Source organism: Ceratotherium simum, chromosome 22 (assembly GCF_057802395.1).
Source record: "Ceratotherium simum simum isolate JZ-2026a chromosome 22, ASM5780239v1, whole genome shotgun sequence".
Classification (NCBI taxonomy): Eukaryota; Metazoa; Chordata; class Mammalia; order Perissodactyla; family Rhinocerotidae; genus Ceratotherium; species Ceratotherium simum.
In genome coordinates, this window is record NC_141921.1 from 39,706,575 (window position 1) to 39,718,779 (window position 12,205).

General features: G+C 54.1%; 1 protein-coding gene across 2 annotated transcripts in view; it reads right to left on the reverse strand.

Annotated features, from left to right (window-relative positions):
- KAZN (kazrin, periplakin interacting protein) overlaps positions 1–12,205 on the reverse strand; it is a 451,377-nt gene that overhangs the window by 41,689 nt on the left and 397,483 nt on the right. The window contains exons 6-8 of one of the 2 annotated variants that reach the window (XM_087446771.1): positions 10,595–10,725; positions 7,624–7,674; positions 6,047–6,170 (exon numbers count right to left, since the gene is read on the reverse strand). In XM_087446771.1, coding sequence (XP_087302897.1) covers positions 6,047–6,170; positions 7,624–7,674; positions 10,595–10,725 — 306 coding nt within the window. Of the gene's footprint in view, positions 1–3,668; positions 6,171–7,623; positions 7,675–10,594; positions 10,726–12,205 lie in introns of those variants that run through there. The other variant, XM_087446770.1, reaches the window with a different exon arrangement.

The window sequence follows — 12,205 nt, forward strand, 5'->3', positions numbered from 1 at the left end:
CCTGAAGAACCAAGATGTGGGCAGCTTGACTGCTTCCCACGGTCTAAATCTGTCCGTGCTAGCCACGGCAGAGAGTGTGTTTCTACCTGGACTCTAGAAAGACAGAGCGTTGTCAGGCTGGTGGATTCTGGGGGCAACTGTGTCAAGCCCTCCCTGTTCCAAGGCAGAGAAGCCCGGATTCTCTCACAAAGCAACGCTGGAGCTGAGTTTGGACTCTGAGGACTGTGTGCCCAGCCAGAGGGACATCAGGTCACACAGCCCGATGCCTTGATTGTACCCCTGGGGACAAGTTTTGATTGAGTCACCTTCAGGCTCAAGATGTGTGTGAAGCTGCTTCCACACTTTTTTCCTACCTCCGACTGAACTTAAATCCACTCAAATCAGAGGGCACACAAACCTGGGGCCAGTCCTTTCCAGGCTCCAAAACACATCCAGCTCTCACTGCTGAGCCTACGAGGAGGGGAGGGTTGTTACACCCATTTCAGAGATGAGGACACTGAGGCTCACGGTTAAACAATCTGATTGAAATTGGATGCAGGGCCAGAGCTGGAGTGATTATCCAGGCCTGGCCTGCCCCGCTGATGGGCTGCAGGGGTCCTCCAGGTGGAGCATGGCATGCAATTTTATAGAGTCTCTTGTTTTGGTGCAATGAACTGCTATGTACCGGGAGCCCAGTAAGAAAGCAACCAGAGATTTCCAAACCCTGAAACTCAGAAATGTAGCAAGCAGTCAGCCGTTGGTTTTGGGGGACTCTGATTCAGAAGCATGGCTGCTGCATGTGGCCTGACAAGGTCACAGGCTCCCCGGGGACCTGCTAGGTAACCGGAAGTCCTGCCATTTTCAGGAAGACTAGGTCAAGGTTTTCATTTGCTGCTACTCCCGCTTCTTAAAGATCAATCCTCTTGGGATAATTTCTCATGGATGCAGCTTGTTGGAGCTGGTGGGCAGAGCCCGTAGTGTGCCGGGCTGCCTGTGGGCAAATTTTCCAGTAACTGGGCTTTAAGGCACCATGCAGTCATGGATCAGGTATGCATTATCCATTCCCCAGCTGCCACCAAGATGTATACCCTCAATTTGCCTGAACAGTGACACTTCGCTGGTGATGTGCTATGACTTTGATATTTAAACAGCTTCCAACATACAGTCAAGATCAAACTCCTTAGCTATTTTCAAGTTTATAGGTCATTCTTTCATAACATAAAATCAGGAATCTATCCTTTTATAAGTTAATGATATGTATTCCCCCTTGATCCTTTATGGTCGCTGTGTTCTTTCCCCCCTGGAGTACGCGAACAGGCGGGAGTCGGGGACTGTGGTATGTTTTGCCCCATCCAGTGGGGTTTGAGTTGAAAAAGCTTAAGAGCCATTTGTTCAGAGCAGACGGGCTGCGGTGGGAGGTCGTGAGGCCCGTTTTGGGAAAATGCTGGGTTTTGGTGAGAGGGCCCACAGATATTTTTAAACTCAAGTTGTCAAAGGGCTGATGACCCCACGTTGCAGCCCCACTACACCCAGATTCCCCGGGAGCCCAGGTTGAGAGCAGCCCCACCCTGCTGCGGCACTGGTGTGGGGCGGCTCCTGGGCCCCCAGCTCATCCTGTGGCCAGGAGAAGACCCTCACCCAGTGTTGGGGGCAGAGCTAACCCTCAGGATGCGGCAGCCGTGGGACGGCGAGGGGTTCCCCTGCAGGGCAAATGGGGGATCTTCTGCCTGGAATGGAGACCACTGTTGACAACTGCTCATTTCTGCTCTGCCCTCCCCACCAGCTCCTCTCTGGGGGTGGGTTTTCTGGGCCCAGGGATGAAAGGCTGACGATATAGACTCAGTCACAAAAGCAAGGAAGTGCTGGGCTGCGCCAGAGGCCACTGGTGGGCGAGGGTGGGGGTCGGGTGAGGTTTAAACCCGGCCTGGCTGAGGCACCAAAGACACCCACATGCTCGGTCTCAGCCCCTCACTGCCCAGACGGTGAGTGGTTCAGGGCACTATAGACTCCCTAGGTTTGAAGCCCAGTTCCACTGTTGACTAGCTCCTTGACGCTGGACGATTTACTTAACCTCTCTCATCGATAAGGTAGGCTGTTGGAGGGTTAACTGAGTTAATACATGTAAAGTGCACAGCATGGACCCTGGCCCATGGTAAGTGCTTAATAAGTGTTAGATATTGTTATTACTATTACTAGGTTACGCCTGTTGGAGCCTGCCAGCATGGGTAGAGAGCACACAGAAGGACCACACAGTACAGCCATGCAGATTGTGCACTGCACAACTCAGGGCGCCATTCACACAGTAGTGGCTTCTGAAGTAATGCAGTTCACAACCCGTGCGGCTGTACACTGACCCTGGATGCCCCAGGCAGCCCTTCTCCAATTTCTGCCTCATAGGTGCCACTTGAAGTTGGACCATTTGGGGCAAGGTCTCAGAGAAGATTAACAAAGGAGGTGTGTGGCTTTTGAGTCGAGCTACAGAGATTTGAATAAGGTGTGATCCAGCCCTTGAGAACGTCATAGGATTGTAGGAGTGACAGCTAGGATCTTGGCCAAGTCACTGCTTTCTGGGCCAAAGTTTTCCCCATCTGTCCAGTGTAGGGGCTGGGTTAGTTTCGGGTGCCAACTCTGACTGACTGGCAGTGGCTGTCTGAGGCTTTGTAAAGTGAAGACTCAGAGGCTACTGTAGGCTGGGGGAAGCGCTCTTTAATCAATTAGTGATGTCTGCACGAGGCCAGGAAGAGGGGAGCAGTGGCACGTGTCTGGGTCACTTGGGGTCCTCAGATCCGCCCAGTGGTTCTCAATCCTGGCTCCACCTTAGAATCACCTGAGAAGGTTTAGCAACCCTGAGTCAGGGGTATGGCCTGCCACCGGTCATTTTTTTTGAAAGCTCCCCAGGCGATTCTAACGTGTGGCCAGGGTGAGAACTGCTGGGGCCGACGCCCCTAAGTTCCTCGCGGTCCTGAGCTCTGCAACTTCCTGGCATGGTCTACACATCATGGAGCTCTGAGCTTTCTTCCAGCAGAAATGACAGAGGAGCTAAAAGGCCTGTCTTCCATCAGTCTTATTGCTAGAGAGGATTTTAAGTTGGGAGATAGAAGTTGAGGGCATCGGAATCTGGGTGGCCTCTTCTTGGGCCACACTGCAGAGTTTCACAGGCCTTGTCTCTGGGGGAATCTCATGGGGCTCAGAAAAGCCTGGCCACTCTGGCTTCATCAGGGAAGCCCTGTAACCCCCTCAATTTCTCCCTTAAGCTCCTCTCAGCCCTAGGGAAGGTGGGAAGTTGGGACGATGCAGAGGCCCACGGAGGTCTGCAGGAAGTAACACGCCCCAAACTCACAGGCCCGCCCTCTGGGCCTTTGGAAGGAGCGCCGGGGGGCAGAAGGAAGCAGATGAACAAGCTGACCGGGCCGCTGGGCTGGATAACACAGGGCCAGGGCGCCAGGCTCGGAGGTGGTGCGTTAGGACCACGGCAGCCCTGGATGCCGGCAGCTCCTCCAAATTACAGTCAGGGCTGCAAAGACCAAGAAGTTTCTGGAGGCCATCCTCCATGGGCCCAGAATCCAGCCAGCTTCCCTCGGCCCCTCCCGTCACCCCCTCAGGACCCAGCCCTGGAATTCCAAGGAGCAGGTCATGCGAGGCTTGGCCTCCCACCCGGAGCAAGATAGAAGCAATCAAATAACATCGAATTCGGTAATATTTTAAAATAAGCTTTATTTAGATTTTTTTTTTTATATTTTATATTTGCATCCATGCCTTCGAGAAACCTTTCCCATGGGAAAGGTTATTTTCATCTAATGTTACCCATAACTCATTTGCTATTTGACGTAGTTCTCTTAAATAAATCATCCTTAGTAACTCTTAGAATTATCTCCTAATTTACAAAAACTGAAATGAGAAGGAACTCCTAAATCATTATCAGGAGTGGTTGCAATCTGACTTTCTCGTAAGTAGAGGGAAAACAACAAAAAACAACCAAAAGAAAAAAAAATTCACAGGGGAGAAAAGTATTTTCTAAAATCTCTCTCCGTAGAGAGAGACGCCCTCCGGCCGCTCTCCCTGACCGCCAGGCTCGGCTCAACAGCTTAGCCAAAGAGGGCCAGGAAGACCCCTGTTAGGTACCCACCCTGCCTCTCCTTCCCAACCCCCCACCAGGGCAGAAGGAAAGGGAGCCCTCATGGGGCTTTTCTGTCTGTTTTAGAGACTTTGGACAAAATATCCTGTGCATTCTGATAGAGATGCTCCAGCATTTTAAAACCTACTTGTTTCTTTGTAAGAGCTGAAAATGTTACTTGTTAGCAGAAAGCGCAACTACTGTTGTTTAGAGGGCGCGTGAGCTGAGCAGCGTTAGTAGTTAGGGTGGAGCAGAGGGGGGATTCACAGGTCAAAAGGGAATGCTAGTTTTAGGCAGTGGGAGGCCTGCGTGGTCTCCATCCCCGGCGTTACAATGCACACGGTTCCTTTGCTGGTGAAGCCTCATTGGGGCCAACACTGCTCCCCAAACAGGCCGAGTTCCCGCCCCCCTTCTCTCCTGGGGTGTGCCAGCTTAGGCTGCTCTGACAAATTGGAGGACAGGGCCCAAGGGATCCCAAGGGATTCTGTTCAGTGCAGCTGGAGGAACCAACCAGAATGAGGAGGGCAGAGGCTCTGGTGCTGGATCCTGTGTCCCCAACAGCCCTCCCCTTGAGACAGGCGCCTGCCCCAGTGACACCTGCTTGGCCAACGTGCAGAACAGACCAAGGACGAGAAAGACACAGCTGCAGGGAGGAACGTATGCGGCTCGAGGACCCTCTGGAACCGACTGGGGCCGAGGGTCCCTGCGGTCGTACCCTGTGGTCATGCGGTTGGCCGTCTCCCTTGTGTTTAACCTCTCTCAAAAGACAGACCCAAGAGGAAGTGACCATTAGAGTAGGCGCTCTGCTCACTGAGGTCAGTGTTCTGTATTTCAGAGAAATAAATACACACAGAAAGGCCTGGAGAGAGCTACGGGTGGGAAGAAGGGGGAGCGCACTTCGATGCAGGGGCGGAAGAACGCGGGAGAGAGACAGAAGAAGGAACAGAAAAAAGCAAGCTTTGAAATCCGATGGTCCCTGGGTTCCGGCCACCCTAACTCTACCTCGCACAGTTTCGCAGCAGCGTGGTAAGAGGAAAGACAAGTCAACAGAGACATCCCGCCCGCCCCGTGGAAAAATATACATTCCAACATTTATGTAATAATTCAGACAGAAGAAGTCTTTTGCATCTGTGCAAATAAATTAAATGGAACAGTTTTCTTTTTTTCCATAAAGAAAGAAACGGCAACACAATTAAAGAACTGGCAGGCCGTTAAAAAAGAGCCCATTTGACACACCGAGCCCAGACGAGGCCCCCTGGCCGGGCTCTCGAGTCTCTGCAGACAGCGGACCTTACCCTGATGACGATGGCGTTTTGGGCTTAAAGTGACTTGGGCGCGCCCCGAGAACTGGGTCTGGTCCCAGACGTTCACACCGGGGGCAGGGGAGGGGGACATCAAAAACAGACCACATCCTCGGGGAGACGGGCTCCAGAAGTGGCGGTTTGGACAGGGGACATGTACAAGCACGGAGTGCACAATAATTTTGTTATTTACAAATACACAGCAGTCCTTCAAGTTTTCAAGTTTCGTAAAAAGGAAGGAGGGGTGGGGAAAGGGGGGAAAGAAAACAACCCAACGAACCAAACAAAAAGAAAGAAAAAAAAAAACATTGAAAAGAAACAGAAACAGAAACCCAGATGAACAACACAGCTGCATCGCTCCCAAGACAACGGTTGACAGGTTCACACACGTTTGTAGTATGTACATCAATTACAGAGGTGGCGACGCAGGGGGAGGGGGCACCGCGCGTCGGCGCCCGGCCGCGCCCAGCACCCACGTGTGCGAGAGCTCGCGCGCACGCGCACCGCCACGCACGCCCAGACGCGCACCCCAGGCTCGCTCGCACGCTCGCACGCACGTCCACACGCACAGACACGCCCGCCGGGCCGCAGGCGAGGGGAGGCGGGTATCACCAGTCCGCGTCCTCCTCTATGTAATAATCAGGGGCGGTACCATCAAAGAGGCCGGGGTCGAGGGACTTCCGCTGCTTCCCTCTGGCGAAGACGCGCGAGATGGAGCCGAATCCCATCTTCTCTTTCTTCTTTTTCCGTTTTTGGTCTTCAAGATCCTCTAGTGACTGCGGAGTCGGGGCCGTGGCGGAGGCGGGGAGAAGAAGAAAGCCCGTCTGAGCGGGGCGCAGAGGCCCGTGCCGGCGGAGGGGCGGGGACGGCCACGGGAGAGGGGCTGGGCGCCCCCCGGGGTTCAGAATGCCGGGGTCCGCCCCTCACTCACTCAGCGAACTGGGCCATGCGGAGCCTCTCGGGGACACCAACAGGACCCACCCAAGACTCATGGGGATGTCAGTGAGGATAAAAACGCTTAGCACGGTGCCTGGCGCATAATACGCATTAGTGACCCTTGGCTGGTGGTGGTTGCACTTTTCTCTTTTAAATTCAATTTGCCCACCACCTTCGATTGCTTCCGGAGGGCTGGCAGGAGCGTGTCCATGCTCTCAGCCACAGCCGGGCCACAGGCCCTGTCTGCAGGGTCACTGCAGCAAGTGCACAAGTTCCCTGTGAAAAAGTCCCCTTGGAAAAGGGGCCCTGGGAGAGCCCGGGACATGAGCGGGGAGGAAACCTGAGCTTTGTGTCAGCCAAGAGCATGGACCCTGGACCTTAAGGCCCTGGACAAGAGGCAGGGCTGGTCATGGTAGGCGAGAGATGCTGGGGCTTGGGTTCCAGTCCTGATGATGTCACTACCAGGGAACCTTGGAGAGCCCCCAGCCTCTCTGAGCCCAGCCTTCTCTCTGTGATGTGGGGATAACAGTGATGATGATGATAGTGGTGATGATATCCTCTTGACTCGGGATAACCACGGAGATTGGGGGGTGGTGTCTGCAGGAGAGCTTTGCAAACTGTCAAGTACTTTATATAAACATGGGGTGGCATTACCTGTCACACAGGTGGGGAGTTACACTAGTCGAATGGTTCCCAAAACACATCAGAATTACCTGAATTCCAGGCCTCAACCCCCACCTGGTGGATCAGAATCTCCAGGGTGAAGGGCCCAGGAATCTGCATTTGAGCAGTCTTCCCTGGTGGACCCTGATGCAGACGAGCAGCATATAGATCATGTGGGAGCCCCAGGATTAAACAGCTGATCTCAGAGACCCCTTCTGACCCTCAAATTCAGGTTGTTTTTTTCCCTGCAGCCCTCTCCTCACTCTGATGATAGAGTATTGAAAGGTTTAAAATGAATAAAAAAAAGTTTCCTGCAGCAAGGGGCCAAAAGAGCCCCAGGCCTGGGTCATCGGCCTTTGGCCGCAAGGAGCAGCCGCTCACGAGGGCAGCAGGACGGAAGGTGTGTGATGCACATAGTGGGTCCACAGGTCCGGGAGAGGACACGGAAGGGCAGACCTAGGTGCGGAGCCTGGCCCAGGCACCCACCCACGTGGGACTCGGGCAGTGGCTTAACTCCTCTCTGCCTTGGGTGCCCAAGTATGGAAGTGGGGCTGCCAAGGGCCCAGGGGAAAAAGGGGTGAAGTCACGGCCAAGCTGGGGTGGAGGGAGGACCAGGGGAGGCACACCTACCTGTACAATAGGGTTGTGCAGGTTCTTCTGAACCGGGCCGGGACTGTCGCCCTGTAGCCAAAGGAGAGGAGGAAGATGAAACAGCAGAGACACACAACACATGAGAGCAGGGGTGGCCCCTGGGGTCTTCTGTGGAAGGAAGCCATCCCTTAGGGACCGCCCTGTATCTGTAGTGGGGAACCCACCCCCACCCCCTGAACACTCCCAGATGGCGCAGTGATGGCGCCTGGGGTTCACTGAGATGCTGCCTGGACCAGGGTCCCGGCCAGATGTCCTGGGGTGCTTTCCTGCCTGCTCTGGCCTCTTGACCCCCAACACCCTCTGACTAACAGATCAGTCACTCAAAGGCTTCCAAGTTCTTGTCCCAGTTGGTCCAGTGTGTTACAACTGGAGGTTGGTTATACCTCATGCTTTTCATAAAGAAATACGATTTTATAGAAAAAAGCACAAAAATAAAGAATTTTGGGATAGAAGATTCGGGAGACTATGTAGCCTCTAACCTCCCCCACAAACACCACAATGAATCTCATTTTGTTGGGGGGGGCAGGCAGGACTCAGCCTCAGATACAGATATAAAGAGAGGCTCCACATCATGGAGCTCATTGAAAGCAGAGCTACAGCTCAGATTCAGGACTGTCTGGTTCCTCCTGGTCCAGTGCTCCTCCTCGTGGGTGTACAAAGGTGGGTGTGCAAAAGCCTTCACTACATCCCAGAATCAGTCTGCCCTGCCTGGGGCAAACAGATCATTTCCATCACAAAAGTCACTACTAGGGAGACCCCTGGTGGTTGTTTCCTGAATTGCAGGCAAAATGCCCATGAAGAAACAAAGGATGTGTCACTGGGGCCAACGTCCATCAGCTTTCTCCAGCCTCTCTGTGCTGAGTCCTCACTTCTTCTCTAAATTAGTGGGCAGTAAATGAGAGGATGCCAGGTGGGAGGGGTCCTTAGTCCAGACCAGGCTGTTCTCACTGGTGCCAGGTCAAATGCCTGAGAACAGAGGGTCACCTGGAGTTATTTCCAGGCTCTTCCTGGCTTACCTGTGTGCACATCTGTTGAGGTGTGGGATGAAGGTGGTTGAGGGAGGGCGGGGATGGGACACGTGGTAGTTTAGTCTTTAGTCCCATCTCAAGGTCTGCAAACAGAACTCACTGGCAGGCAGCTAAGACAGGTCTACCCTGGGTAGGGGCACCTTTGCCAAATTTACGGGGAAGAGAATGAGGCCAGTGCCCACAGCAGCAAATGCCCGTATGCAGACAACTGGCTTTTATCAAAGCACCACCTCCTGGCAGCAGGGCCCTGTGTAAGGTGAGCTTGGAAACAAATGTGCTGGACCCGCCCCTGTAGCAGCAGGTATGTGCCAATGCCAAGTGGGCAAAAGCTGGGCCTGTGCCAAATGGCCTTCAGAGACCCTTTTGGCAGAATCAATTTTCCAGCAGCATTTCCGCTGTCAGAGCCCCCCTGGGCCCACCGTGAGAATATAAAAAAATATGGCCCTTGGGAAGGTATTCTCGTCTGGGGCACGCACGGACACTATGGGGTGTTTAGCCTGTGCTGTAGGAATGAAGGACACTGCTGGCTGTAGGTATACTCAATGGTGGTCCCTCAGAACCAGAGGACAGACGTCAGGGGTCCCTCTAGTGGCCTTGGTTCTGTTAGTCAAGACAGACTTTGTCACCAGGGTCCTCTCCTGGGGACAAGAGTAGAACCCACTCTTCCTTAAAGCCCCAGTTAAAAAAGAATTCCTTAAAGCCCCAGTTAAAAAAGAATTCCACCCTGAGAGGGGCCTGGCCTGCACACGACCTTCTCCTCATCCTGATGTGGGCTGCGAAAGGCCCAGGCCAGCATGTCACCAGGCTGTGGCCACTCATTGTAAGTTTAGTCTTGGCTATTTCTGTAAGCTCTTTTCATTGTTACTGTAGATGGAAAAAAGTGTTTCCATTATGATTACTTGTATATAGAAGAGTCATTGATTTTTATAAATTGATTTTCAGCCAGTACTGTTATGTCCCAGCTTATTATTAGATCTAATAGCTTTTCAAGTTATTCTCTTGAGTTTTCCAGGTAGATAATCATGTCATCGGCAAGTAATGGTTATTCTGTCTTTCTCTCCCACTACATTCACCTCATTTCTTTTTTATTATCTGTCTTGCTGGTTAATAAAGCAACATTAACTGAGATTTTGAGAAAGCCTTCCTCTGCATTTGAAGACCTAACCCTACTGTGTCTCTGTCTCCAGGACATGGCAGGGGAGCCGTCTGTATTACTAACCGTGTGACAGAACAAAAATGAAAAGTGACCCCACACCCTGACCCCAGTGTTTCCTGTTAGAGCCTCGACATGGCGTCCTCCTGTCCCACCTACATTCACCCCTCGTTCCTTGGGAGCCTGTCTGCCGTACTCGTCATCAAGAGTTAGGCGACCAGGGACCTGCCTCTTGGTAGCTGGTACCCAGTATGCAATCAGAAAGTGTTTGATTACATAAGCAAAGCAAACAAACTTAGAACAAATTCACAGGACACCTCTCTAGAGGCAATGTGTGCCAAAGCTCCTGGAAATTCAAAAAAAAAAAAAAATCCGGCTCTTTCCTGGATGAAGGACTGAGAGCTGGCTCTACAGGGAAGTGAAGTGGTGCTGGTAAGGCCCGAGCTCCGGAGGGTAAGGTTTGGGAGGAGAAGCCCACGGTCCCACCAAGGGGAACCCCGGGCTGCACAGACCCCACGGCCGACCCAGGCCCGCCTTCCTCTGGGTTTTCCTTGCCCTCCCGGACACAAGGAGCACACGGGCCTCATTTCCTTCTCTCCCCACCTCCATCTCTTCTTGCAAAAGGAAAGAACAGAACAGGCAATGCCTTCGCCACAGTGCTCCCTGGTGGACGAGAGGAAAGAGCGGGTGCGTCTTCACCCCTCCGCCCCGCCCCGCCCCGCGGTTCCGGGCAGGGCCCGGGCCCAGGCCCCGCGGCTGCTGGCCTTACGTTGCAGAGGGAGTGCGTCCGGTGTCGAGGGGAGTTGATGTCGCTTGGCGTGGATGACCGGTCGCCTTCGGCGGCAGACGCGTCGGAGATGACGGAGGGCTGCCGGGAGTGGCAGGGGCTCACCCTGACAGCTGGAAGGCAGGGGTGGGCAGTCAGTGAGGGATGGGGGACTGTCCTCGCCTCCACTGCCTCTTAGATGACTCCACCCAGTGCCCCCATCATGCAGATGAGAACACTGAGACGGAGAGCTAGCCCAGAGACTAGCCCAGCTCTCCGCCCCTCTGTTCCACAGCCCCACACGCCACCAGAGAGCAGCTGGCAGGAAGAATCTCCCACGGCCTCTGGATCCACTTAGGCCTCCTCCTAAGCAGGGTTAAGGAGAAGAAGAGGCAGGAGTTTCCAGGGACCTTGGTGACTGTCCTCACAACGTCCCACCGCCTGGACGTTCCCTCCACCTGGTGCAATCCTAACCACTGGTCAACAGCAGCTTCCTAAGCAAGGAGCCTAGAGGCCACCACCGGCTCCTCTCTTCCCACCCCCACCCCCACCCATCAGCAGCGCCTCCAAACACACCCAAATCTGTCTGCTTTTCTCCAACCCCGCTGCCACCACCTGAGCCCAGGCCACCGCTGTCTCTCGCCTGGAAGACCATGGCGTCCACCAGCTGGCCTCCCTGCCTCCACTTCTCACGCTGCAGTGAGAGCCAGCCATCTGGTCACCCTGGGGGATAAACGAACGCTCCTCCTCCTGGTCTCCGAGGCCCAACGGGATGTGGCCCTGCCCACCCACCCACCTCGGCTCACCCCTTGTCCCGTGCTGGACTCACACAGCCTTCCGACAGCACCGACTCAGCCCATCTCTCTCACCTCAGCCTATGCTGGTCCTGCCCACCGGGTGCATCTCACTGTTTGGGTCTTAGCCTGTCCCGAGAGGCCTCCCCCATGATCGGCTCTCCCCACTGTCTTTTCCCCATCAAAGTGCCTGTTTTCTATTGATTTCTCTCCCTGCACTAATTATGATCTGTAATCACTCTATGTGTCAGCTTATTTACATGTGGGTGGTCTGACTTCACACCTACAATGTCAACTCCATGCGGGAGGCACCCTGGGGGTCCTGTCCACGCTGAACCCTGAGCTCACGGTGCCGGCACACAGTAGGTGCTCAATAAATAGTTGTTGAATGGAAGGCTTGGCTGGGAAGGCAGAGCCCAGAAGCCCGCCTGAGGCCCCCAGCAGAACACTCTCCAGTCTGCAGACGCCGATGGATGGAGGAAACCCTTTCTGTTCAACAAGGCTGACTGAGGGCCTACTGTGTGCAGGCAGCATGTGATCAGCTGAGGCTATATTACCTATATCCTTGTCACCAATGGCCACATGATCTAACGGGGGGATGTGGGGTGGTAGCTTTGGAGTCGGGGCTTGGGTTCTCATCTCAGGACCTGAGGGCTCCAAAGGCCAGCTGATGGTCCCCAACCTGCATCTGCTACACAAAGGCAGCCACTCCCAGGAGGGCGAGGGAATGGAGGCAGGTGGGCCGCAGGTGTGCAGAGGAGTTCGGGGCTTATCCCGTGGGTAGTAGGTGCAGATGCTGCCCAGCAGCCAGTAGGGAACA